This window comes from Urocitellus parryii, chromosome 4 (assembly GCF_045843805.1).
Source record: "Urocitellus parryii isolate mUroPar1 chromosome 4, mUroPar1.hap1, whole genome shotgun sequence".
Taxonomy (NCBI): domain Eukaryota; kingdom Metazoa; phylum Chordata; class Mammalia; order Rodentia; family Sciuridae; genus Urocitellus; species Urocitellus parryii.
Window position 1 is genome coordinate 203,643,260 of NC_135534.1, and position 27,074 is coordinate 203,670,333.

The 27,074-nt window shown below is 47.9% G+C and overlaps 3 protein-coding genes and 1 non-coding gene across 19 annotated transcripts; 2 read left to right on the plus strand and 2 right to left on the minus strand.

The window, feature by feature from the left end:
* The first annotated feature begins 933 nt into the window (after positions 1-933).
* On the plus strand, positions 934-10,726 carry Slc2a8 (solute carrier family 2 member 8). Of its 16 annotated transcripts, XM_026386359.2 has the most exons (12): positions 934-1,048; positions 1,121-1,283; positions 1,508-1,714; positions 2,889-2,988; positions 5,681-5,880; positions 6,471-6,521; positions 6,701-6,844; positions 6,999-7,107; positions 7,778-7,951; positions 8,639-8,784; positions 10,008-10,157; positions 10,269-10,726. In XM_026386359.2, exons 1-11 carry the CDS (start codon positions 993-995, stop codon positions 10,143-10,145), a joined length of 1,488 nt encoding a protein of 495 aa, XP_026242144.2. In that variant the 5' UTR covers positions 934-992; the 3' UTR covers positions 10,146-10,157; positions 10,269-10,726. The 16 variants fall into 16 exon arrangements, 15 of the variants coding, with proteins under 15 accessions (XP_026242144.2, XP_026242143.2, XP_026242147.2 ...); XM_026386358.2 differs by having other exon boundaries at positions 10,008-10,726; XM_026386362.2 differs by lacking the exon at positions 6,471-6,521 and having other exon boundaries at positions 10,008-10,726.
* A 3,590-nt stretch (positions 10,727-14,316) lies between these two features.
* Znf79 (zinc finger protein 79) lies at positions 14,317-23,324 on the plus strand. Its single transcript, XM_026386541.2, is given in 5 exon segments — positions 14,317-14,475; positions 16,652-16,725; positions 20,132-20,229; positions 20,932-21,613; positions 21,615-23,324. Coding segments are annotated over 4 exon segments (1,281 nt in total). The 5' UTR covers positions 14,317-14,475; positions 16,652-16,666; the 3' UTR covers positions 22,057-23,324.
* Positions 23,325-23,398: 74 nt separating this feature from the next.
* Positions 23,399-27,061, minus strand: Rpl12 (ribosomal protein L12). Its single transcript, XM_026386542.2, has 7 exons — positions 26,926-27,061; positions 26,454-26,527; positions 25,414-25,512; positions 24,960-25,041; positions 24,370-24,456; positions 23,634-23,746; positions 23,399-23,477 (listed from the first exon to the last, which is right to left on the minus strand). Exons 1-7 carry the CDS (start codon positions 26,960-26,962, stop codon positions 23,472-23,474), a joined length of 498 nt encoding a protein of 165 aa, XP_026242327.1. The 5' UTR covers positions 26,963-27,061; the 3' UTR covers positions 23,399-23,471.
* Positions 24,532-24,658, minus strand: LOC113181177 (small nucleolar RNA SNORA65). The gene has a single exon (XR_003300566.1). It is a non-coding gene; the product is annotated as a small nucleolar RNA SNORA65 (small nucleolar RNA).
* Positions 27,062-27,074: the final 13 nt, after the last annotated feature.

A 27,074-nucleotide genomic window follows, 5' to 3' on the forward strand; every position in this document is an offset into this window, starting at 1 on the left:
GATGGCAATTGAATACAGAGCCTCACCACCCTCACTGACAGCGGTGGCATGATGGGTGCACACGTGGACAAGTTGGTTACTAGAATCCGCAGGGCACCCAAAAATGGGAGGTAGTTAAGATGAAGATTCAAGAGTCAGTGAGGTAAGGGAGAGTAGAGTTCACCATTTAAACCTAGCTCAATCACACATACAGGAATGGGGGACACCCCCCCCCCCGCCTAACACGTCCTCAGCAGGAGGTCCTACCGGCTTTGTATCCGCTGCGCGGGGTGGAGATGGGTTACCGCGCCCAGGACTAGCTACGCCACAGCCCCTAATACCCCAGCAGAAGCGCCGGGCCAGTCTCGGCCCCTGAGTCAATGGGGCAGAGTTGGGTCAGGCGACTCCAGCCCAGGTCCAGGGCAACGGTTAACACCAAGCAGGAACTGCAGACCTAACCTCGGAGGACAGTCACAGCTGCCTGGAGCTGGGGTTTCAAATTTGGGCCCCGTCTGTGTGCTCCGCCTACGTCCCTCTCCTACTTCAAAATCACCGAGAGGCGGCTTCTGGCAAACGCGGGAGGAAAAAAAAGAAAGAAAGAAAAGAAATCCTCGCCCTCCACCCTCATTGGCCAACTTTTTTCTGAGGTAGCTTTTTTTTATGGTCTCGCCTCCAGACTCGCACCACACTCCAATTGGACGGTTGTGCTCTGGGCGGACGCAAACTCCGCCCTCCACCTCTACTTAAGTCAGTCCGCCCGAGGGGCGGCTCTAGGGCGCTTGGCCCGCCCACCCTGTGCTTCCAGTGGTCGACTCTGGCCTGAGGGGCGGGTGCTAGCGCAGATGCTAACCCCGATTTTGCGTTTCCATTGGCTAATACTGGTTCAGATCCCGCCTCAGCACCGCCCGCCGTCGCCCATTGGCCCGCTCTGACGGGAGAAGGCTGAGGCAGCACTCGCGGGTCCCGTGGCGGTTCGGGCGTCAGAGCCAGCTGGGCAAGCGTTGGTCGCCGACATGACGCCTGAGAACTCGGAAGAGTCCCATCCGCTCCTGAGGCCGCCGGGCGGCGGGTGAGCGGCAGGGGACGTGGCCTTGCCCTCCCACTCTGCCTGCTCCTCTCACCCTTCGCCCTGTCTCCGTAGCTCTCCCTGCGGCCGCCGCGTCTTCCTCGCCGCCTTCGCCGCTGCCCTGGGCCCCCTCAGCTTCGGCTTCGCGCTCGGCTACAGCTCCCCGGCCATCCCGAGCCTGAGGCGCTCCGTGCCCCCGGCCCCGCACCTCGACGACAGTACCGCCTCCTGGTTCGGGGTGAGGCCGGGGCTCACGCCAGCCCACCTGGGACCCCGCGTCCACCCGCTCCCCTTCCCCTCCGCCGCATGCGTCTTGTCGGCCCTACCCAGAGTCTCCCGGTCCCCGACCACCAGCCCGGGACCCCAACTGCCTTTCTTCCGAGGCTGCAGGGCGTGGGGCGGAGGGCGAGCGTGGACTGCGGTCCCTGGCCCCTCCTCAGCCCGCGGTCGCCTCGCCCCCAGGCCATCGTGACCCTGGGCGCCGCGGCGGGGGGCGTCCTGGGCGGCTGGCTCGTGGACCGCGCCGGGCGCAAACTCAGCCTCCTGTTCTGCACGGTGCCCTTTGTGGCCGGCTTTGCCGTCATCACTGCGGCCCAGGACGTGTGGATGCTGCTCGGGGGCCGCCTCCTCACGGGCCTGGCCTGCGGCGTCGCCTCACTAGTGGCCCCGGTGAGTGTCTTCCTGGATGGGGTCCCAAGCCCCGGTGCCTACAGGTATGACCTCCCCAACCTTCACCACGCCCTGGGAAGGAGGGCCCCGCCAGATGAAACTGCCTCAGAAAGGCGAAGTCCTCTGCCCAGCGGGGCCCGGCTAGTCAGCTGGATGGATTACTGGAACCCAGGGACCCAGTGGTGCCTCTTTTGCCCCCCACCTCATAACAAGGTGGCACCTGTGGATGGTCAACAGAGCCCCAGGTTAAGGCTAAATTCCCCCTACAGGTTTGTTCCTGGAACAAAGGCTGCTGGTTTCTGTGTTCCCTTGTCTTCTCACAGGTCTCCTTCCCCAGCCTCTCTCACCCTCCCCTGACCCAGAGCTGCTCACTTTGCACCCCTGACACCTGGGTCACTTACCTGGGCAAAGCATCTCTCTGGGCCTCTTTCCTTCCCTATAGTGGGGTTCATGGCATTACTCATGAGGTGGTTGTAAGGATTGGGCAAACTGCACCTGAAGCCCCTGGCCATGGCATGATCCTGTAGGGACATGGACTCTGGTGTGATTGCTGGGTGACCAGTGGACTGCTGCTGGCCAAGGCTTGGATAACCACTCATTCATCCCTCACCCTGCTGGAAGTTGAAAGAAGCTTCTCAGGGCTCTCCCTGGTCATACCCATATGCCTCTCATTTTTCACCCACCTGCTAGCAGGCAGTCAGGAGCTAGGGAGGAAGTGAATATGGTTTTTGGTTTTCATTTTTACTGGGCAAAAACAGCTGTCTTAGTTATGGGCATAAGGCATGGGATAACTTAGAAGTGTGGGCGGCGCCTTGGTGGCCCCTGCGCCTAAAAGGAGAGAGCATCTTGTAGCAGTTGAGTTAGGGAATTGATGTACTTAACGGCAAAAGGCCCCTTCAGCTGTCAAGAGCACGTGGAGCTGGTTAGCAAGGCAGAAGCTTGGGTCCCACCAGACCAACTGCCTCAAAGTCTGCATTTTATAATGGGTATTTGTGCACATTAAGTGAACATTTGGGAAGCTCTGTGCCTGTACCTCTCCCTCATCTTCAGAAGAGCACTGGGCCTTGGTATCCTGGGCAGGGCTCTGCTGACCTAGAGCAATGCAGAGTCTCCTCAGCTTTTAGTGACAGAGGACTTTCAGTTTTAAGTAAAGTCTTGTCTTAATCATTGGCAGATTTATATCTCTGAAATTTCCTACCCAGCGGTCCGGGGACTGCTCGGCTCCTGTGTGCAGCTGATGGTCGTCATAGGCATCCTCTTGGCCTACCTGGCAGGTAGTTTGCATGATCTGTTTTGATTCCTGTTAATGGCTATGTGGCCATTTTACAAATGTGGAAACTGAGGTTCATGGTGGGCAGGGGTTGCCTGGGGTCACACAGCCAATGGCCAAGATGCCAGGTTCCAGTCTGCCCCCTGGGACCTTGGGATATGTAGGTCTTATGACTAAGTTCAGTGGAGGCTCTGGCTTGTTTTAGAGAAGGTGGTGTTCTCATCTTCTCAAAAGCCTACTTTGGTGGTCTGAGTAGGGTTAGGCACAAACCAGAGGATTCCAGGGGTGGGAGGGGCACTGCAACAATTTTCTTGGTGAGTCTCCCTCAGCATATCAATGTCAGCAAAGTGCAGTATTAGGAAGGCTGATCCTCAGTACCCCAGGGGCCACAGCTGTGCTAGCCTGAGAAAGGTTCAGGAAGATACATGTCCTCATTAGAAACAGGGTAGAAAGAAGGAAGTCTTCAAACTGAACAGTCCTAGATATTGGATGATCTTTGCCACCTGCTGTGTGACCTTGACCAAGTCTCATTGCCCCTAGGAGCCTCAGTTTCCCTGTCTTTAAATGGATATAACCCCACCTAGTCTATTAGATGACACACGAAAATTACCTGGCAGCAGGTCCCAAATGAGAATAGTAGAGGGATGGCTTAAAAACCATGAGGTCCTTGAGGGTCCATGTGGGTCCTTGAGGGCCTGATGGGCCTGAGGGATGCACCATCTGGGTCTTGAGAATAGATGACAGATATGTCTTTGCTCTTTCATTTTTAACCCAATGACCACCCTGACTAATTCAGAATCCTGCCAGCAGTCTGGTTGCCTTGGGAGCCCTAAAACAAGCCAGAGCCTCCACTGTGCATAGACATTGACATTCCTAGTTTGGGGGGACAGATCCTCTGTGTCCATCTGCCCATGGCATTACCTCTGGTTCATCTTCATCTGGACTTACTGCTGCTTCTGCCTTTCATTGATCATTTTCTGTGAGTTTTGATTTACTGGTGTGAGGTAATCATTAACCACAAAGTGTCATGGAGACAATAATGCCTCAATAACTAGACTTTGTGGAACCTCTATAATTTATCTGCACCTTATTGCTAAAGCAAATGCATATATATGCCCCACCCCCACCCCCTGCTTGCAGAAGAAAGGTGTTTCATGCCATCACTGCTTTGAACTTAAGAAAAATTAAAAATTAGACAATACCCTAAATTCATTTCTGGCCCCTTTATCAGAGAACCCTTGGGCTTTGTTTAAATGTAGATAAATCTGCATTTATACTATTCTTCCTATAACCCATCTACTTCAAGGAATCAAAATCCTACTACCTCTTTAGTTGTGCTCATACTTTGATAACTCATTCAAGTGATTCACCGCTCAAGAAGTACCAGAAGGGAGAGAGCCTGCTCAGTGAAAAGTCTCCCCATTGTGTCCTGGTTCCTCCCTGCAGAAGCCAGTATGGCGTGTTTCTTGGTGACCTCCAGAGATTGTGTGTGTTTATGAGAAATGTGCACATTTACTCTCCCACCCCCTTGACACTAATGATGCTGTGTCATATCGAGGCCATAAAGAACCAGCACCTCATTCTGTTTTGTGGCTACAGTCATGCATCACTTAACAGAGACTTAAAAACTGCATTGTTAGGCTGTATTGTCTCTGTGTAAACATACTAGAGTGTATTCCCACAATCCTAGATGGTCTTGGCCAATCACTGGGCATGGCCTCTTGACACAGTCCAGAGCTATGGTAAGCACAGGATGTATGAGGCTGCTGCCCTATAATAGCACTCTGTTCTACAGCAAGAATTTTTTTAGTGGCGTGGCTGGGGGAGGTGATATACCAGGGATTGAACTCAGGGGCACTTGACTGAGACACATCCTCAGCCCTATTTTGTATTTTATTTAGAGACAGTGTCTCACTGAGTTGCTTAGCACCTCGCTTTTGCTGAGGCTGTCTTTGAACTCGCGATCCTTCTGTCTCAGCCTCCCAAGCCACTGGGATTACAGGCATGTGCCATCGCGCCCAGCAAGATTTTTTTTTTTTTTAAGTAGGAGTATACTCTAAAATTTTCAAAGTATAGTGTGACAAATCATAAACCCAAACCTACCATTTCTTATCAAGTATTGTGTAGTGTGCATAACTGTATGTACTGTACCTTTGTATAGCTGACAGTGCAGTGTTTACAGCAGCATCACCACAGACGTGACCATAGGATATTCCCATGACTGCATCACTAGGCAACAGGAAGTTTTCAGCTCCATTATAATCTATGGGACCACCTCATACATGCAGTCTGTCATTGACCAAACATCATGATATAGCGTGGGACTATTTCACTGAGGAGATGTAGAATGTACATATCAATGACCTACCACCATTGCCCCAAATGCCATAGCTAGCTCATGATGTTTGCATTTATAAACAACAAGAATAGCAATATCGGGCTGAGACTGTAGCTCAGTGGTAGAGCGCTTGCGGAGCATGCATGAGGCACTGGGTTTGATCCTCGGCACCATATAAAAATAAACAAAGGCATTCTACCTATCTACAACTACCAAAAAAAAAAAAAAAAGAATGGCAATATCAGTAATGAACAAGACCCACAGAGTAGCAAGATTCCCACTTTATAGCTGAGTATCAGGTTGGCAAGTGGGGGATGCAGGTTGCCTTGCTCTGGCTCTGATGTCTGCACCCCACCAGGCCGAGTCCTGGAGTGGCGCTGGCTGGCTGTGCTGGGCTGTGTGCCCCCCTCTTTTATGTTGCTGCTTATGTGCTGCATGCCAGAGACCCCACGCTTTCTCCTGACTCAGCACAAGCGCCAGGAGGCCATGGCTGCCCTGCAGTTCCTGTGGGGCTCCGAACAGGGCTGGGAAGAGCCCTCTGTGGAGTCTGAGCACCAGGTGAGTGGCTGGAAGGTGGGTTGAGGGAAACAGCCTGTACCGAAGGCCACACACCTACAGGGGGTGCCTGTCTGCCCTTAGTGAGGACCAGTGCTGTTCTTTCTTTGGGCAGGCCTGCACCCCACTTAGCTGGGCCCTAACCTTAGGTCACTGGGGATTCCTCTTGTATGTGTGTGTTTGCTGGCCTTGTGCATGGAAAGCAAGCACTGTACCATTGAGGAAGGAACTACATTCCCAGCCCCTGAATCCCAGCTGGATTCTTAGCGTCCCAAGAAGAAAAAGGCCAGAGGAAATTACAGATGCAGAATTGAGGACTTGGATTTAACCAGGGAGTTTAGGGTGGGGGAGAAGATTAAGAGTCTGGGCTTTAGCATCAGATAGACTCTGCCACTTCCGGGTTGTGACTTTCCCGTCTGAGACTTGATTTCTTCAACTGTAAAATGGGTGTCTTGGGACAGTGCCTCATTGTGCTGAGGATTCCGTGCAACGGGCCATGGGAGGTGCTCAGCCAGGGCCAGGCCCAAGGTGAGCACTGGGTACTCTGAAGGTGGTTGGGACTCAAGAAACTAGTTTAGTGTTCTTTGCCCAAGTACCAGAATCTCTTTGTGACTCCTCCAACCATTCAGGAAGAGCTGTGGGAGGTAAGGACCATTTCATTTCACAAATCCTGGGGCTTATCTCTGCACCTGCCCTGAGGCCCCAGATGAGGCAGGAAAGGAAGCTGAGGCTCACTCCTCTCCAGCAAGCCTTAGGATGGTAGGTTCCAGGAGGACCCTTGGGACAGGGTGGAGGAGCACTGGTGGCTCCTGTCCTCAAGCAGGTTTTTCAGCTGGCCCTCCTGAGACACCCTGGCATCTACAAGCCCTTCCTCATTGGCATTTCACTGATGGCCTTCCAGCAGCTGTCAGGGATCAACGCCGTCATGTTCTTTGCAGAGACCATTTTTGAGGAGGCCAAGTTCAAGGTAAGAAGCCTCTGCCTGACCTACTTTATCCAGATGCCACATGGATGGGGCTGCCTCCTCAAGCCCAGGGCCTCATCACCTGGCATAGGACTGCAGAGGGAGGTACCCATCTCTGGCTGGCACACTGTCCAGCCTCGGCCTCCATCCCCTCCAGGACAGCAGTCTGGCCTCAGTCATCATGGGCACCATCCAGGTGCTGTTCACAGCCGTGGCAGCCCTCATCATGGACAGAGCTGGGCGGAGACTACTCCTGGCCTTGTCAGGTGAGGACTTTGCTCTGTGTATACAGGGTGCCCTGGCCAGGATCCCTTCACCATTGTTGGAAAGCCCTTGCCCTGGCCAACAGGTCTGAATGCCACTGAGCATTGATGAAGAGAGACTGTGACAGACCAGGCTGTGATTTGGCAGCTCTTCACTGAGCTACAGGTTCTTTGACAAATCTACAAAAAGACACCATCATGGTCCCAGCTCACACTGGAGAAACTGAGGGCTGAGAGATCAGAATGACCCAGAAGCTGTGGTCCTTTTGGGCAAGTGACTTTCCCTCTCTGAGCCTCTGTGAAATGTGGGTAATGGCATTGCCTCCCTCAAGGCTCCTGGGCAGATCAGAGAAAATCTACATGTGTGAGGACCTGAGCGCAAGCCTACCCGTGGACACTTGGTGTCCACTGGCCATTGCAAAGATCACTGTTTGGGTGGTATTAAAATGCCGCCATCATTACTGTTGCTGCTTTCACAGGCCAGAGAGTGTCTGCTTAGGAACCTCTCAGAATTTACTGAGGTCCAGGGTCTAAGGCAGGGTGGCAGGGTGCTATCCAGTCAGTGCTTCTGGAGCCAAGGTGCCCGAGTGCCCAGCTGGCTGCTCTGAGGAAATAGGTCTGCCTTCTCGCCATTTTCCCGAGTACCTTGCCTGTTCCTGCCTTCTGCCTGCAGGTATGGTCATGGTGTTCAGCACAAGTGCCTTTGGCACCTACTTCAAGCTGACCCAGGATGGCTCCAACAACTCCTCACACATGGACCTCCTGGTGCCTATGTCTGCAGAGCCTGTTGATACCAATGTGGGGTTGGCCTGGTTGGCCGTGGGCAGCATGTGTCTATTCATCGCTGGTGAGAGGGGCCCCGTGGGAGGCTGGGTGAGGGCCACTGTCCCCATGCCTGTGCTGCCAGGTTCCTACAGCTGCCAGCAAGTCCAGTCTTACCTAGACTTACCTCTCTGTCTGAAGCTCTGACCATGTGCCAGGCATTGAACTAAGCCCTCTGTGTCCCTTTCACTTAATCCCCATAACAACCCTGTGAGTAGGCCCCATCTCTGTCCCATCTTATTTCTTTTTAAAAAAAATATTTATTTTTTAGTTGCAGGTGGACACAATATATTTATTTTATTTTTATGTGGTGCCTAGGATCGAACCCAGGGCCTCACACATGCTAGAAGAGCACTCTACCTCAGAGCCACAACCCCAGCCCCCATCTTATTTCTTTTAATATTTTTTTTAGTTGTAGTTGGACATAATACCTCATTTTATTTATTTATTTTTATGTGGTGCTGAGTATCAAACCCAGTGCCTTGCATGTTCTAGGCGAGTGCTCTACCACTGAGCAACAACCCCAGCCCCTCTCTGTCCCATCTTATAGATACCAGGCCTCATGCCTAAGAAAGGAAGTAACTGGCCCAAGACCTCACAGCAGGAAGGCACAGAGCTAGAGGACCCAGGATTCCAGGACCCTTCATTCCCACAGGTTGGGAGGCTGGGGCTCCTTGACTCTGTGGGCTCTGATGCTATCTTGCTCCCACAGGCTTTGCAATAGGCTGGGGGCCCATCCCCTGGCTCCTCATGTCTGAGATCTTTCCTCTGCATGTTAAGGGCGTGGCCACTGGAGTTTGTGTCCTCACCAACTGGCTTATGGCCTTTCTGGTGACAAAAGAGTTCAACAACCTCATGGTGAGTGCAGGCCTAGGCCTCCCCTTCATGCAATTTGTTACAAAAGACTTAGGGTCAGTGGCCTCATGTGCAGGCTGAGGCCTCCCTGTACCTGGGACACCAGCAGTCTTAGCCAGGGGTGCAGTGGAGACGGATGGACTGGCAGTCAAGGAACCCAGGGTATGATCCAGAAGTCTCCAGTCTGCCTTGGCAGAAGGACAGTTCATGAACATTGGGAACAGAGGCCAAGAACTCATGATCTGTGTAGAAAGAGTCCCAGGCCTGGGCTCCAGTACCACCCTGGCCAAGTCCATGCTGTTACCTCTGAACCATCTTCCTTGGCTGAAAATACCTTCCTCTTAAAGTTGATGGGAGAATTGATTCAATTCAACATTTTTCCTCTTCCTTGTAGACTGACAGATGTGCCCCGCAGTTCCCCAGCCAACAGAGAGACTCTGGAGCAAATAATCAAGTCATTTGTTCAGTCATTCATTCTCTCCAGGTCTCCTGACATGTACCATGTCCCAGCCTTTTGAAGGCACCAGAAACAACAATGGCTGAAAAGGACAGGTCCCTTTTTATGGCATGGCCAGGAAGGTGATGGGTGGTGATGGAAAGCCAGACTGGGGCGTAGGGAGGCAAGTCGGTGACAGGCGTGGACACTCAAGGTAGCCTGGAGTCTTCACCAAGCCTGGGTTCATTCAGGCAGGGCTGCCCTAGGAAGCACATTAGGAAGGCCATGGCAGAGGCCTGGGGTGGGACTTACTCACTGGATGTTCAAGAGGATGGACAGAAAAGGAGGGAGAGAGAGAAGCCAGGAAGGAAGTGATAAAGGATATAATAATGACTCAAATGTGTCTGCTGTCTAAGAGACCAAGAGAAGGGTTTTGAGGAGGAGGGGTTTCCAAGTGCCAGAGGATAAGGAGCTGAGAAAGGAAGAGACTCTGTTCTGGCACTAAAAGGTCACAGATTCTGACCAAAGAGACCCTTGTCACTTAAGAGGTGATTTCTGGCTTCTTTCTTGGGCCCATACCTTCCTCCATGCCAATGGGCCCTCTATGTCCCCAGTGTTCCTAGGGCCATGCTCTCTCATTCCCACTGCACCATGAAAAGAGAGCTCACTGGGGCCAGGAGACACATAGGCAGGGCATCAGCAGGCAGGCCTTGGGGCAGGATAGTGTCCAGACTGTAGGGAGGGAGTGAGATCCTAATTTACGGCCACGTGCACCTTCCTTTTTCTACAGGAGGTCCTCAGGCCATACGGAGCCTTCTGGCTTGCCTCTGCCTTCTGCATCTTCAGTGTCCTTTTCACTTTGTTCTGGGTCCCTGAAACCAAAGGAAAGACTTTGGAACAAATCACAGCTCATTTTGAGGGGCGATGACAGCCCCTTTCTGTGAGTGGTGGCCCCTCCTAGCTGGGCTGGCTTTGGGCTTTAGAGGGAGTGGAGCAGCCTGTGACTCTAAGCTGGACCTCAGCCTGAGCCTGGAATCCCTGACTGTCCCAGGCCCAGGGAAGCTGGCACCCAGGACCAGAGCCCCTGGAGCCTGGGTTTCCAGGGCCCTCCTTCCCATCCAGTTCTCATGGCCCAGCTCCCCAGGCTGGGAGGTTCGCCAGCCTCTGGGTCCAGTTTCTGCTGCTGCTCTGTGGGCTCAGGAACATCTGAGGAGGTCTTCAGGCCTGTGGTCATCCCTTCATACACAAGTCTCCATGGTACTAAAGCAGCAAGAGAAGAGGAGGGGCCTCTCAGCTTCTGTTTTCCGTGGAAGATGCTTTTGGAGGTTGGGTCCAAGCATCTGCTTGCTCTTCTTACTGAGCTGCATTATCAGGAAGGACTGTCTGCCAAATAAAAATTTGACACAAATCAGGTCATGACCTCTGCATGAGCCAGTTTGATGAGGGCTGCCATTACTTACATAAACCAAGCCCTCGGCCCTGCCCAGAACATCCTGTGTATTCACCTGTTTGGGTCAGCCACCCAGACCCTTATCACTTAAGAGGTGATTTCTGGCTTCTTTCTTGGGCACAGTGTTTTTGGTCATTAGCCATCAAATCCTGTTGAATTTGAAAAAAAGTTCTCTTTGACTTTAATGGACCCAAAAATCTTGTTACAAGTGACTTGTATTATTCATTGTCTAAGTAATGCATGTTTATTGCAGGAAACATATTTACTTAATATAAATTATTTTATAGTAGTTAACCATCTGCTAGGTATTGTTCTAAGCATTTTACAAATATTAACTTATTTATTTAGATAAATAAAATATTCACAGTTGCCCCTTTCCAAAGATAACCTGTTAAGATTTTGGTTCACATCTTGAAAACTCTCTCCTGGTACTCATGCTCTCTGTTGTCACTAAACCATTCTTTTCATTGCACCACTTCCAGGTGCCATAGCTCAAGCATGTGTAAGCCTGGGCATCTCCCAGTAAGTCCTGTAATAAGCCAGAGGACAGAAACCTTTGCGAGGGGAATAGAAGGTCATTGTGTGCAGGCAGAAGGGTGGAAGGGCAAGACTCCAGGGTCAGTTTCCAGAAGATGCCAAGGCAGTGACTCTATTTTCAGTGATGTGTGTGAAGCAAGGCATAAGAACATGGATTTCTGTCTGCTGTGGCAAGATCCAAAAACCCCTGGAGCCTTTCAGAAGGAGTCACACATGTGGGCAAGAACACCTTCTGCACCAACACCTACTGTCTACATTTGCATTCCCAAAACCTACAGTGGTTAGTTGGGCTACAACTAGATTGATTGTTCTTTGAATCTCAGGGCAGTAACAGTAGTACAGGTTGAGAACTAGCCCATGATGTTTGCATTTATGAACAACAAGAATAGCAATATCAGGCTGAGACTGTACCTCAGTGGTAGAGCTACTGAGATCTGAAATCCAAAACTTTGGGGACGCCAACATGACACAGACATCATGGCACACACCTATAATCCCAGTTACTCAGGAGACAGAGGCAAGAGGATTTCAAGTTCTAGGCAAGCCTGGGCAACTTAGACCCTGTCTCAAAGTAGAAATAAAAAGGGCTGGGGGTGTAGCTGTGGGGAAGGGAGGAGCTGCATGTAAAGCCAATGTGAGATCCCCAGAGTGCCTCATAAAGGGACATTTGAAATCTTTACGCACTTTTTTCTCATATTCTATTTCCTACCCTGCCTTCTCGGCAACTCCTACCCACACCACCAGCATCCACTTATAGGTGCCAATGACTTGTGGGCCCACATGCTCTTTTGTAACCTTCCCATCAGAATATGAGGAGACCAAGAGCCAGACCCAGCAGTCAGTCCTGTATGATTCCCTTAGGAGCCCAGGCCAGCACCATCAGAAACAGGACCACAGAGGAGAGGACTGATGGACATCCTGGGGCCAAGTATAGCAGAAACTGATTTACCCAGCCCAAGGTAGAAATATGCACTGTCTACCAATGCCCATTACCCATTACTGCCTCTCCACTCCCACCCCCAGAATAACTCCCAGGTAAATCCTGGCTTCTACCAAAATGGAGGGTTGGAGTGCCCACCACCCCTCAGTGACCATGGGAAGAATTGCATCATCTAGAGCATGAAACTCTCTCCACTTTTCAGTGGCCATGGGTAGGATTGCAAGACAATGGCAGGAAATCTGTAGACTAGCAACCATTATGGAATTAGCACCTATTGTATCTTGTGGCCACTGGATGAGGTTTGATGCTGTCTTCACTGGCCTGAACAAAGACACAGCCCTCCAGTTCCTACCAGGGCAGAGGCTACAGCTCCAAAGCTCATCTTGCCTTCTGAACAAAGCAAGAAGCGGGTGAGGCAGGCCGGGGCACAGATTATGGCTCTCAGACTGTTTCCAAACATGTTCCTCAGACACCCACAGAAGGCCTCGGGGAAGAGAAACCATCTCACCCTGAAGGATGCTTGAGAAGGGCTTAGGTCATCCTACACCTGAGTCTTCCTCAGTAGGGTCTGGTCTGACATCATCTGCTGCAGCTATCACACTGCCTCAATCGTGCATACATGCTGTCCATATATGGGCATTAGGATTCTATCAGTATGTCAACGGCCCACTATTAAAAGGCTTTCACTGGGAGATGGAGATGCCTCCACTGACACCAGAAGAAATGACCAAGACCCTTATTGGTCTTTAGGGAGCAACTTTGGGAGAAATGGGCCGAGGGAAGGTCCAATGACACAGGAAAGGTGTTGGTTTACACAGATGATGGTTCTATGCCTGGAGAATTTGCAGAGGCTTCAAAGGAAAGGTTTTGAGCCATGCCTCAACCGTAGAGGAGCAGGCCAGTACAGACCAGAAGGCAACAGAGGTGCCCAGGAAAGGGAATGCCAGGTAGAGAGGCATGACATGGCAGGCTGTGTGTTGTTTCTGCCCAACTTGACCCTCTTTTTTCCACTGTCCTTTATGGCTTCTCCTGGATTGGCTAGGCTGATACACAGCTGAGATGGCTCCACAAATAGCAGACTAGTTGAGAAAACATGAGGATCCCAGCCATTGGTGGGACTTTGGTTACAGCAAAATAATGACAATCCCAAAGATGTCCATGTCCTAGACCCTGAACCAATAAATCGGTTATGTTGCAAAAAGGAATTTGAAGTTGCAGATGAAATTAAGGTCGCCAACCAGCTGATCTTAAAATTCTCCTCAGCTAGGGTCGGAGCATGCACAAAGATTTAATCCCCAGCCTCAGGGGAAAAAAAATTATACTGTGTGGACACAGTATAACCAGGATGGTCCTTTAAAGCAGAAGCGGGTGACAAAAGGGAGGACCAGAGGTTGCTGACTTTGAAAAAGAGGCCTCAGGACGTCCACACTTGCTTCTGCTTTCCAGTAATCCATTCCCTTCTTCTTAAAGGCAAAAGGATTAAGACCGAGTTGGTCATCGGAAAAATCGTTTTGACAAATCCCCAACGGGCTTAGGAGGACACTCCATCCGGGCGCTGAGAAAGTCCTGATGGGGCAGACTATTCGGAAATCTCCTGAAACAGGGCCGACCAAACACTAGCGAATGTGCCTGAAATGACAAGACGTTCCCGCTCGCGGACAGATTCCTATACTTGGAGGGTTCCAGGACACCGCCCCATGGGGGGGTTACCCTGTTCAGACTGAAGGGCCCTTTCCTTGACCCTTCTCAGACTTTAAGTACCGCTTAAGACGGCCAGGAAGGTGGCTGGAGATGGGCCCAGAGCCGACGCACCACCACCACCAAGGGCACGTCGCCCTGCTCCAGCGAACGTCTGCGTCTGCGCTACACCGCCGTTCCCAGAATCCTCGACAGCCAACCCGCTTCCTGTCCCAGAGTCCCCTTAAACTGGATGCCCGTGCACCTGAGGGATGTGCAACATAAAAGCATTCTGGGTGATGGATTCTGGGAGCAAGGACAGGCGGAAGACGGTCTGGGAAGGAGGCAGTGCTGGTCACATATTTGGCGTCTGGGGAGAGGAAAGGTTTGGCCAGGAATAGCGCCTGGCGGAGACTTCTGGGAAATGGAGTCCGGTGGCGGGGTGGGGAGCATATCGCATGACCGGAAGCGCTGCTGGTCAGACTTGTCGTCATGGAGCGCTAGCGTCTGCAGCGCTGGTGTCCAGGGTTCCTGAGCTCGGACGGGTAGCCGGTTGCAGGTTGCTTGTCGTTTTCTCACGTGCAGTGACGCTGACACCAGGGAATTGCTGACAGCCGGTGGCGCGAGGTGGGACCAGTATGCTGGAGGAAGGAGGTGAGGGGGAGTGGTGGAGGGACGATTTGCAGATCCAGCCTCCTGTTCCAGTTTGCCCACTAATACTGCTTTGTGGCCGGACCAGACCCTGGTTGTCTTTTCCATTAACGGTTGGAGACTTGTCCTTTTCTTAGTCAAATAAGTTCTAGGATCATTGTCCTGGCTGATCGCTTGAGTGTCTACCTATTACCAATGCCAGGGAAAAGTGGGTTCCTGGGAAGGAAAATGAGACGTACCCAGGTGGTTTCTTGGGGTTTTGATGTCATATCTAAGAAATCATTGCCTTTTCTGAGGTCAGAAAGATTTAATTCTTATTTTCTTCTAGGAGTTTTAGCTCCTTAGGTCTTTGATATATTTTGAGTTATTTTTGTATACGATGTGAGGTAAGACTCCAAATTCGTTCTTTTGCATCCTCCAGCCTCAACCTCCTGAGTAGCTGGATTACAGGTGTGCTTCGCCATGCCCACTAAGGGTTTTTTTAAAAAAATGACTATTCTTTCTCTATTTAATTTCTTGTTATCTTTGTCAAAAAGTAGTTGCCCATAAACATGAATTTATTTCTGGACTTTCAAGTCTATTCCAGTGATCTGAGTATCAGTCCTATGCCACTACACAGTTTTGATAACTGTTGTTTGAAGCAAGTTGAGAAGTATGAATCCTCTAACTTTATCCCCTCACTCCTCTTTGTCCTTTGCATTTCCATGTGCATTCTAAGGTCAACTTGTTAATTTCTGTTAAAAGTGCCAGCTGGAATTTTGATAGTAATTGCATTGACTCTGTTGATAATTTGGGGATTATTGCCATCTCAACAATATACTGTTTTCCAATATATGAATATAGGATTTTTTCCATTTATTTAGGTCTTCTATAATTTCAACATGTTTTATAGTTTTCAGTGCATAAATCTTGTACTTCATTTGTTAAATTCATTCCAGGTACTTTATTTTTTTGATGATATTATAAATGAAATTGTTTTGGTTTCATTGCTAGTTTGTAGACACGTAACTGATTTTGTGTATTCATCATGCTGCTTGCAATCTCACTAAATTTGTTTAATAGCTATAATTATTCATGTGTCAAGATTTTCTGTATACAAAATCATGTCATCTGCAAATAGAGATTTTTTACTTCTTCCTTCCAATCCTGACATCTTTCATTTTCTTGCTTAAGTGCCTTGGCTAGAACCTACATTGAACAAAAATGGTGAGAGCAGACATCTTATTTATTATTTTCAGTGCTAGGGATTGAACCCTGGGCCTTGTGCATGTGAGGCAAGCACTCTACCAACTGAGCTATATCCCCAGCTCCTTTGTTTTATTTCTTATCTTAAGGGGGGAAAAGTTTCCATCTCTCACCATTAAGTATGAGGTTAATGGTACATTTCATCATCAAATTAAGGAAGTTCTATTTAAGTTTTTAGGTGAACACAATATCTTTACATTTATGGGGTGGTGAGGATCGAACCCAGTGCCTTGTGCATCCTAAGCGACCACTCTACCACTGAGCCACAACCCCAACCTTCTGTTAAGTGTTTTTTTTTAATCATGAAAGGATAAGGATGATAATGATTTGGAATGTTAGGGATCAAACTCAGGGATTAGTGCATTCTAGTCAGGCACTCTACTACTGAGCTACAGCCCCAGCCCTACTATTTGATTTTTTAAAGTGGCTTTTTCTGTGTCCAATGAGATGATCCATGTTAGGTTTTTTTTTTTTTTCTTTGCTCTATCTATATGGTGTGTGGATTGTTTTTTGTATGTTGAATTAACCTTACATTCCAGGAACAGACCCCATTAGTCATTCGTTACCTCTTCTTTTAAGCAAAAGGTAATATTTATAAACTGCATACTTAGCTGGTAGGCATCATGCCAACTGCTTAACTGTGTATTTAATTCTCAAAAACTTTATAATATAATCTCCATTTTACAGATGAGAGAAAAGAGACTTAGAGTGATGAATCTTAGTTAAGAATCTATTACAGTCTAATACCTCCCAACATCTGTTGGCATTGATGGAGTTAGGTAGGAACAGGAAAATTCCCATCCCACTGCAGATCTACAGATTCATCTCAGGCACCCTAGTACCAGCTCTGGCTTTCAAATCCCCTCTTTATAGGAGAATTGGTAACTTCATAATATGCAAACTTTGTCTCCTTGATTTCATTCTCTTCCTCTAGCACCACCTTTTCCAAATGCTGCACTTCCCTCAGAGGAAAGAGCAGGAGAGAACAGAATGGCTGTTGGGCCCCAGGTAAGTTGGGAATTGAGAGGCAGCCCTTTTTTCCTTAACATTCTTGGTGAAATTGGCTTGGGTTTTTTGGTTTTATTTTTCATCCTCTAATTACAAAAGTAATTCACTGAAGAAAAATTGGATAATACAGAAAACACAAAAAAACTAAAATATCTTTACTTCTACACAGAAACAGCAGTAACAATTTGATTTGTGGCCTGCCTCTCATTCTTCCTTTTTCTATACTTTCCCAAATTGGGTGGGTTCAATCCCTGGTTTAAATATATATGAATATTAATTTCTTCTGCTTTCTTCAGATTTTACAATTCACTTTAATTTCTTGAATTGAAACCTTACTCCATTTTCTTCCTTACTCATTTACATTGAAAATTTTTGGCTAAAACCTGGGCATGGTGATGCACATCTATAATTCCAGCTGACTCAGGTCAGGAGGCCAAGGCAGGAAAATTTTAAGGTCAAGGCCAGCCTCAGCAATGTTAACAAAATCATCCCAAAATAATAAAAAGGGCTAATGATGTACCTCAGTGGTAGAGTGTCCTGGGGTTCATTTCCCAGAACCAGAAAAGGAAAGAAAAAAAGTTTTAGACTGTGGGTTGTTGTTGTTGGTTTTTTTTTTTTTTTTTTTTTTTTTTTTAGTATTCCAAAACTGTTACTTTGATATTTACCCATTCACAGCTGAGCTGGTCTGCTTCATGAGGACAGATATCATGACTTGTCAACACAAAATGCCACTGTAGTCTGATTGCAGGGTATGGGGTGTGATAGCTCTGTCTGCTCAGCCTTATTAAATAGCTCAGCTCTGATTTTGTTGTATATACTTCATTTTGGATTAACTAAAACATTTTAATATCTTAAAGCTGTTATATATTTTAAATTTCTTCTTGTACTTTGTATAATTTTTCTTCTTGGGCTGGGGATGTGGCTCAAGCAGTAGCGCGCTCGCCTGGCATGCGTGCGGCCTGGGTTCGATCCTCAGCACCACATACAAACAAAGATGTGTGTCCGCCGAAAACTAAAACATAAGTATTAAAAAAACTCTCTTTAAAAAAAAATTTTTTTTCTTCTTGTATAGTATGTACTATGTAGCTCCTGGCATTTATATATTTATAATAGGTTTTACTCTTTACTTTTTTAATACTTTTATTTATTTTTATGTGGTGTTGAGGATCGAACCCGGGGCCTCACACATGCTAGGCAAGTACTCTACTGCTGAGCCACAACCCAGCCCTAGATTTTACTTTCTTGATTATTAAAGTGGCCCTAATAGTCTAAATATGTCACAGTTTTCAAAAATAACTCTGTTCATTCCATTTAACTCGTTTCTGCGTAGAATAGATTGGAAAGGCAGATAAAACTGGAGGTCAGGAGACTAATCTGGAAAATGATGCTGGCTTACAAGGCAGTGACAGTGAGACGGCCAGGTTTCTGGCATGACCAGGCAATGAAAGAAGGTCCCATCCCCAAACTGAGAATAGACAAGGAAAAGTAGTTAAAGGTGTGAGATTCCTGTGCAACCTGGCCAGGATAGTTGCTGCCTGTTTTCCTATGGGACAAAACACCTGCACCTAGATATCTTGCAGCCACCTTAAATCCTGTGGGCCCTGAACAAACTAACTAGTTTGTTCAGGGCCCACAGGATTTAATTTGCTCACAAGCTACTTTGGTCCTGTTTCTTCTCTTTCTAGTTTCTCAATATCTTTGACTTCTCCCACACCATTTCTAGTCCCTCTATTTGAGCAGAACCCCCTCTCAACTTGATGTTGATAGCTGTAGTTCCTAACCTCTCATTTCCATCTTAAGGTGCATCTTGACTTCTACTGGCTCCCTATTGACTATAGGATAAAACTGCCATGTCTATCAGGTCATTTCAAACTTTTAATTTAGCCCCACCACCACCACCTGTTGCTTTCAACACACAAGGACCCTCTCAGCATGGGGCCTTTGCTCCTGGTGCTCCCCCTGCCCTGACTAGCCTTCTCTAGATCTCCCTGATTGTCTTTCATCTCCTCTTCTTGCAACCAGTTCCCCTTTTTATTCTTATCCTGCTGGAATTGAATTTAGGTGGGAGAGGCAAGCATACTACCTGAGCTACATCACCAGCCCTAATCACTCCATCTCTTTGACATATCTTCACATTTGACCACATAGAAGAAGCCTGGCTCTCCTACTTGCTGGGTGATATCTGAATTCACAGGAATGTTTTTGTTCAAAGTTCTGAGATTCAGCTCTCATTTCCTTGATAATTTGTACCCGATTATTCACTATTATGAATGCACATTTTACTTTCTGTATTGCCTCTTCCTGGCACCTGTATTTTTGTGTGTAATTTCTTTTTTTTTGAATTTTTAATATTTTTTATTTTTTAGTTCTCAGCAGACACAACATCTTTGTTGGTATGTGGTGCTGAGGATCGAACCCAGGCCGCACACATGCCAGGCGAGCGCGCTACCGCTTGAGCCACATCCCCAGCCCCTGTGTGTAATTTCTAATACACATACTTTCTAACTTTTCATATATAAAAAAATCTATCAAGATGATAATTTGTATGGAGACAGTGGGGTTTTTGTTTTGTGTGCCAGAAGTAATTACAGTGTTAGGCAGATGATAGGTACACTTTCAGGCTCTTCCAGCCTCCATGCCCGCCCCCCTTGTTGCCTACACTCAAGATCCAAAGGCCACCAGTAAGAAGGAATTTGCTTTTTGTTTCAGGATCCACAGCTCTAGTAGTGTTTTACCAGGAGGGATGGAGACACACATTCCCTGCTGGGAACAGGTTCAAGGGGGAAAGGGAAACCAGCAAAGTCCAGAAACCTGGTCCTGCTGGCCAAAGAAACCACTTCTTTTGAGAGAATCAGCTCAATTTTTTAATAGTACCAGGGATTGAACCTGGGGGCACTTAACCACTGAGCTGCATGCCCAGCCTTGTTGCTCTGTTGTACATGGACACAATACTTTTATTTTGTTTAGTTGTGTGTGGTGCTAAGGATTAAACCCAAAGCCTCACACATGCTGAGCAAGAGTTCTACCACTGAGCTGCAACCCCAGCCAACCCGCCCCCACAGCCTTTTAAAATATTTTATTTAGATACAAGAGTCTTGAATTTATGATCCTCCTGCGCCACTGGGATTACAGGTACGCACTGTTCTGGAAAGTTGTGGCTGCATTTTTCTTCTCAGTGTATAGAAAGGCCTGTAGGCCCAGATAGGGCCCCTGTTTGATGGATTTAGCTCCCTTTAATTCCTGATGGAAATGCTTTACTAAGACCCAGGCACCACATCTTACTGACATATCTCCTAGTGCCTATACTGTGGAGCCAATGCTCAACGACTATATATAATGAACCGTCTAAGTAGCCTGTGTCTTCTCCCTGGAACTCTGGGTGTTTGGGTTTTCCTCCCTTGACTAGGACTTCCAGTTTTCCAACCTGGCATGAACTCCCAGTTAGAACAAAGGGAAAGCCGGTGGGAGTGCTGAAGGGAGAAGACCTAAGAAGCACCTGTCCAGGTAAGTGAGCAAACACCAACCAGTTAAGTCTTAGAGCCAGAGGACCTCAGAAACATACATTAATAGGTCAATCCTGCAAAGTATTATGCCCATTTCACAGATGAGCATTTTCTAGGTTAACTCTCTGGAAGGGTACACCTCCTTGTTGGTGGGGAACAGAAGTCATCTTTGTTGGCCTGGCATGGTGCATCTTGAGGTGCACCTTCAGCCACTGTGGTACATGAGACAGCCCGTTGTGCTGCACCTTTACCAACCTTCTAGCATTAACCATCTTTAGAAATCCAGCAGACTTAGTAAGGTTAAAAAAAAAAATCTTACTCAGCATTGGTCAGTTTTTTAAAGTAAATTAAGTCTAGTAAGCAGATTTGTGGCTCAGTGGTAAGCACTTGCCTAGCATGTGTGAGACACTGGGTTCAATCCTTAGCACCACATAAAAATAAAGGTCTAACAAAATAAAAATATTTTTAAAAAAAGAATTTTGAGAACCAGAAGATCACATGAGACAGTCAAGAGGAGCCTCAGAAATGGGAGACGCACATGTGGGGCAGGAGTGGGGGTCCACTTTTGCAGTTTAGGAAGTAAAACATACTGGGCAAAATAAGGGTCTGAGGAACTATTTATGCAATAGCCTGGCCAGACTCCTTCAGCCTATTGGATTTGTTCCACTAAGAGAATACAGGATACCTGCTTTTCTAATTTCAGACTGGGAAACTGTCCCTGAACTGCCAGGGCAAGCCCATTCTGAAGAGTCATGCCAAGGCATATGTGAGCAGAGGAAGAGCTTCAGTCTAAGACCAGTCCTGTCTCCACAACACAGAGTTCCTGCAGGAGTGAGGCCTTGCAAACCTGAAACCTGTTCTAAGAGCTTTCAGAATTCAGAAAAAATTCAGCCTCAGAGAGTAAAGCCATTCACATGTCATGAGTGTGGCAAAGCCTTCAGCTACTGTTCTTCCCTTTCTCAGCATCAAAAGAGCCACACTGGGGAGAAGCCCTACGAGTGCAGGGAGTGTGGGAAGGCCTTCAGCCAGAGCTCCTCACTTATTCAGCACCAGAGGATTCACACTGGAGAAAGACCCTACAAATGCACTGAATGTGGGCGAGCCTTCAGCCAGAATGCAAACCTCACCAAACACCAGCGCACTCACACAGGAGAAAAGCCCTACAAGTGTAGTAAGTGTGAGAAAGCCTTCAGCGACTGTTCAGCCCTTGTTCAGCATCAGCGAATCCACACTGGAGAGAAACCCTACGAATGCAGTGACTGTGGAAAGGCCTTCCGCCACAGTGCAAACCTCACCAATCACCAGAGGACTCACACTGGGGAGAGGCCCTATGAGTGCAGTGAGTGTGGAAAGGCCTTCAGCTACTGTGCAGCTTTTATTCAGCACCAGGATTCACACAGGGGAGAAGCCTTACAAGTGTGCTGTATGTGGGAAGTCCTTCAGCCAGAGTGCAAACCTCACCAACCACTAGAGGATCCACACTGGAGAGAAACCCTACAAGTGCAATGAGTGCGGAAAGGCCTTTAGCCAAAGTACAAATCTCATAATCCACCAAAAGACCCACACTGGAGAGAAACCATATAAATGCAATCAGTGTGGGAAACTCTTCAGTGAGAGCTCAGCCCTTATTCGACATCACATAATTCACACCGGAGAAAAACCATATGAGTGTAGTAAGTGTGGAAAAGCATTTAACCAGAGTTCATCCCTTAGTCAACATCAGAGAATTCACAGTGGTGTAAAGCCCTATGAATGCAGTGTGTGTAGGAAGGCCTTCAGGTGTAGCTCAGCTTTTGTCAGACACCAGAGACTCCATGTTGCAGAGTAACCAGGAGCAATGGTCAAGGGAACCCCAGATGCTCCAACTCAGCATCCAAGTCAGGTGCATAGGTGAGCTCAGATAAATACTGTCAATTAAAGCATCTGGAGACACCGTGCACTTTAATCTGTAGCCTGGAGACACATACAGAAACACCCTGAATATTCTTACGTGTTGTAAGTAAAAGCTTAAGCTCAAGAGCTTGCTAACATTTTCAGTCTTTAGTAAGCATCAAGAATCTAAAGCACTCACAGCCTGGTGGCACTCGCCTATAATCCCAGTAGCTCAGGAGGATCCTGAGGTTAAAGCCAACCTCAGCAACAGTGAGGCACTCAACAACTCTGCCAGACCCTATATCAAAAATATAAATAGGGCTTAGTATGTGGCTCACTGGTTGAGTACATTTGAGTTCATTCCCCAGCACCCAAAATAAAACACCCATTAGTCCAAATTGTTTCAGGCAATTTGATTGGCAAAATGAACAAATCACTGAAAAACTTGTTTTCTTCTATCAAAGTCAGTATTTTTGGAAATGCTCATTTCTTCTGGAAATAGAATGGCTGCAAAAGAACCAAGAAATAGTGGCCAGATACCAAGACCTATCCAGTTTAGGGTAGCAAATGTGGATGAGGAAAGGGATTCTAGAGTCAACCATCCAGTACCAGACAGGGAGAATTACTTCCTAATGCTGAAAGATAGGCCCAGAATCCACCTATGAATGGTTGCAGAGCTTGTCACTGGGGAAGAGGAAGCAGCCATGATATCCTTCTGGTGAACTCCCACACATAAAGGCATATCCCACTCTACGGGGACCAGAACAGGAAGGGGCCAATCAAGGATCTGAGCACTCATCTGGAGGTCAATCATGAGCTGCAATAAGGCTCATTATTGACAGAACTGTTCCCTTTAGGAGATGCAGACTTTCATACCAACTTTTCTCCCTTGCACTCTGACTTGGGTCCTAACAACCTTGACAATGTCATCCTCAGACCCCAACTATTCTGCGCTTGGTTTTTGGTGAGCCAAGCATGACTTCTCATTACCAGCCTGCTGTCAGACTGCACAACTCAGGGGCTTCAGCTTGTTTCTCAGGGGGCATGGTACACATGTGCTGCCTTCTAGGCCATTAGAATGCTGCTTTACCTCAAAGTCCAGGCAGTCCTTTCCACTGGAGGCAGTTATCCAAGATAGGGTAAAATGACCCATAGAAAAAAATCAAGTCCTCGAAGCAATTATTTCCAAACCTCATTTGTTGGTGTCTAGAAAAAGCTGCCTAGCTGCAGTTTGTCCCAGTGTCAAGTGTTAGGTTAAGGGGATGATAGGCGCTCATTCAAGGATGCAGCCCACTGGGTTGTCAGATGATCCTTTATTAAAATATTCTCCCATTTACTTAACTGTGGAAAAGAAATTTTCCCATGTACTTCTTAACTCTGTGGGAAAGAAAATAGTAGCTCTATCAGTCAAAGGGGAGTTAAAAGACCCTCCCTTAGCCCTATACTAATACCTTCATGAACACATTAGCCGCTCCCCCTCCAGCTTTCACCCCTCTATTATAACCAAGTGAAATGGATGCAGAAATCACTTACAGCTGGACACTCCACTGCACCACTATTGATGTCATCTATGATGTCATGAGGGTGACGGCCATCAACATTACAACCCACAGACTGGGCAGTCCCCAGAATCTCCTTAATGGTTCCTACAATTAGGAAAAATGTATTTGGCTATGTGTACAACTCAGTAGTAGAGATCTTGCCTAGAACGCAGGAGGCCCTGTGTTCAATCCCCACTACAACAAAACAGGAAAACCCCAACCCATTTGTATAGTACAAGACTTGCAACTTCATAAACCTTAAATATGGAGTCTCTACTGGATCTCTAAATGCTCAGCTCAGGACCTAAGCAGTTCTTTCATCCCCAGAAAACACCATACCCCAACCTTGAAACTCATCAACTTCAGTAGCCCTTATGTACAACACCTATAACACCTTAATCAGTACTCATTTAGGCTGCCCATATACTACAATTTGAACAGAGATTAATTAGCATAGCCTTTTCACAAAAATGACATGCAGATTTGTGAAACATTCCAAATTTAAGGGAGAGGAATGCAGTGTTCACCTGTTGCTCAACAGACTTCCTTCAATACACAAAACCTTAAATTGAGCAAAGCTATCATTAAAAGATATTTGTTGTAAATTTTTATAGGTGTCCTAAATGCAGGATGGCAGAACATGAGTTAAGTGCCCTCAAAGTGGCAAGAATGCTAATCACTCACTGAAAACATTCAAATTTATGAGATACATGTTGTCTTGCTCTTACCAGAAAGTTCTCTAGCTAAAGATCGGTGACGCATCTGTCGGGCAATGTTGACAATTTCATCAAAAGTGATATTTCCACTGTGTTTAACTGCAGGAAGGAAAAAAAAAACTTTGTCACAGTCTGAGGCCAAAGGGGACTGCATGTCCTCCTCCACTATTTGCAGGCTGTTCCCATGCTTTCGGCACAGAGTCATCCACATGAAGAATAACCCTGTTTCCTTGGCTGGGGTTTACTGTCAGCTCACCACTGGACTGCACCAGCCCACAAACTGGTCAGGTGCAGTGGCGGGTGGCTAAAGACAAAACCAAGTCTTCACCAATCTGCCATCGACAGACTTCCTGTTAAGGGATTAAAAGCCTAGCTAAAATCATTGGTTAAGTGTCCAGTGCATCAGCCAGCCACATGTTCTCAGCTGCCTAAACTCAAGGGACCTTCCCCAATGGGGAAAGCAAATCTAGTACTTTTTGGTACTGCCTGGCTCTCACAATACTGACCAAATCATCAATCCCCACGCCAACCCTGGCTTCATTAAAGAAAAAAACATTATGTATATAACACAAAAACTGCAAACTAATGTATAGCCAACTTACTGTTTTTCTGTTTCTTTCTGTCTCTTGGTGGCTCCTTGAGGGCTTTTATGATCAGGGCAGAGGCAGAAGGTACCACTTCAATCTGCAGAAGAGATTCTTGATGTAAACAAACCCTACCCCACCTCCAAAGAGTACTACCATTGTATGACAACCAACATTGCCCTCAAGAGACCATGGGCCAGACACTAGGTTCCTGTACATATGTAAGTTATACATGTATTATTCATATGTATTAAAACACATTCCTGTGTAGGAAATGTTATGTGATTTACCCAGTGTCACATAGGTTGAATCTGGGCCCAAAGTCTTTCTTTGCCTTATTGTCCATGCTTTTGACAAAGTCTTCCCACAAGGACCAAATTGTTTAGTTCACCAATGGTGAAACCCTCCTATCCAGGATTCCGGGGGGTTGTTACCTCTACCCTCCTTCAAACCAAGCACAAGAAGTAAATACCTGGGCTTGTCTGTTCTGAATAGTCAGTTTCACTGTAATCCTCAGACCCTTCCAATCACCAGTTGCTTTGGCAATGTCATCACCAACCTTTTTGGGAGACTGTAGAAATAAAAGTATATAATCAAACTGTGCTCAAAGCTGAACCACAGCCCTAAAACCTGCCCAGTACTACTCACCTGCCAACACCAAAGTTTCCACATCTAGGGACCCATTTTCTTTTTGGTACTGGGGATTTAAACCTGGGGCGCTTTACTGTCAATTATGCCTCCCAGTCCTTTTTGAGACAGGGACTCGCTAAATTGCTGAGGCTGGTCTCAAACTTGAGATCCTCCTGCCTCAGGCTCCAGAGTAGCTTGTGATTACAGGCCTGTGCCATCATGGCTGGCTACTAAGTAGCTTTAATTAATACTAGGTTCCAATGCCTGGCCATGATGAGGGCGAGGATCACTGAATTCGCTACTTAATTGGCCTAAATGGGATGGTTGTCCCATAAGTGCCGGCTAATCAAAGAGCCAAGAAAGTTTAACAAGACACTAGTTAAAATGAAGGTGGAAAAGTGTTTGGTGCAAGGGATCTGTCTGAGAAATAGAGACCTAATAATATTCAGAAATAGGTCAATTCAACACAAGCAAAGTATAAAAGGGGGGGGGGGCGAGGTACAGCTCAGTCGGGAGAGTGCTTGCCTTACATGCATAAGCCCTGGATTCAATCCCCAGCACCACACACAAAAAATAGGTACATTAAGTCATGGTAACAAGGTTGAGTTGGAAATACAGCCCACTGTGTTCATCAAGACCACCCACACAATACTTACGTTCCCCTAACCACACTGCCCTGTCACTAAACCCTGGCTCCTAGCTCCCATCCCTCACAAACACCAAAGGCAGCAGCTGAGACACGTGGAATGTCACAATTTCAAGGTACGGGTCCCATTTTTCACACATGACCTTTCTACAGGAGCTAGTTCCAGTTCAACAGCTCAGGTCTAGTCCTGTTTGCACAAACCAGGGCTTGCTCTGTCCCTCGCGGGGATGACTTACCAGACCCAGGGGGCCGATCTTGGGGGCCAGGGCAGACGTAGCGCCGACCTCGCCGCCGGTGCACCTCAGGTACACTGGGAGAAAGAAGAATTAGCGCCTCTGCGGAGCGGGCCCGAGGAAGAGCCCTCACCCTGTCTTTGCTGGCAGCACCACGATCCTGAGCGCAGGCAAGGCAGGCACCCCTCCTCCCTCGGGCGTGGACAGCGCCGAGCCCCCTCCGCTGACGCTACCGGCGGGGGGGCAGACCGCCCGGGGGCCAGCCTTACCCTAAGACATGCGGGCTGCAAGGCCGCCAAAGGTCGTCAGCTCCTCCCTCCCATCTACACGTGGGGCAGCTGAGGCCCAGACCCGGAGAGAGACCCGTCAGGGCCGCACAGCGCCAGAAGGCCTGAGACCAGCATGGGAAAGGCACGCGGCGCGCAGGGCCGAGGGGAGGCGCCTTCGCAGCCCCGGCCGCAGCTAGGGCACGCACCGACTTTGATTTCATTGGGGTCGAACTTGGGCGGCATGGTGGAGGCGGCTGGTGTCGGATGAACCCGGATTCGGGACGACCGAAGAGAGTTGCACCTTAACCTCCTCCGAGCCGAAAGGCCGGAAATGCTGCTGCCACGCCGGATATAG

Bases quoted from the DNA above. Each gene is read 5' to 3' on its own strand.
- Slc2a8 (XM_077797107.1), top strand. From the start codon at position 993: ATGACGCCTGAGAACTCGGAAGAGTCCCATCCGCTCCTGAGGCCGCCG. The intron at 1,284-1,507 runs GTGAGGCCGGGG...CCTCGCCCCCAG, and splicing joins GTACCGCCTCCTGGTTCGGG to GCCATCGTGACCCTGGGCGC. The intron at 5,881-6,697 runs GTGAGTGGCTGG...CCTGTCCTCAAG, and splicing joins CTGTGGAGTCTGAGCACCAG to CAGGTTTTTCAGCTGGCCCT.
- Rpl12 (XM_026386542.2), bottom strand. From the start codon at position 26,962: ATGCCGCCCAAGTTCGACCCCAATGAAATCAAAGTCG. The intron at 26,528-26,925 runs GTGCGTGCCCTA...TCTTTCTCCCAG, and splicing joins CCCCAATGAAATCAAAGTCG to TGTACCTGAGGTGCACCGGC. The intron at 25,042-25,413 runs GTATTTACTTCT...TCTCTTCTGCAG, and splicing joins TTCAGAACAGACAAGCCCAG to ATTGAAGTGGTACCTTCTGC.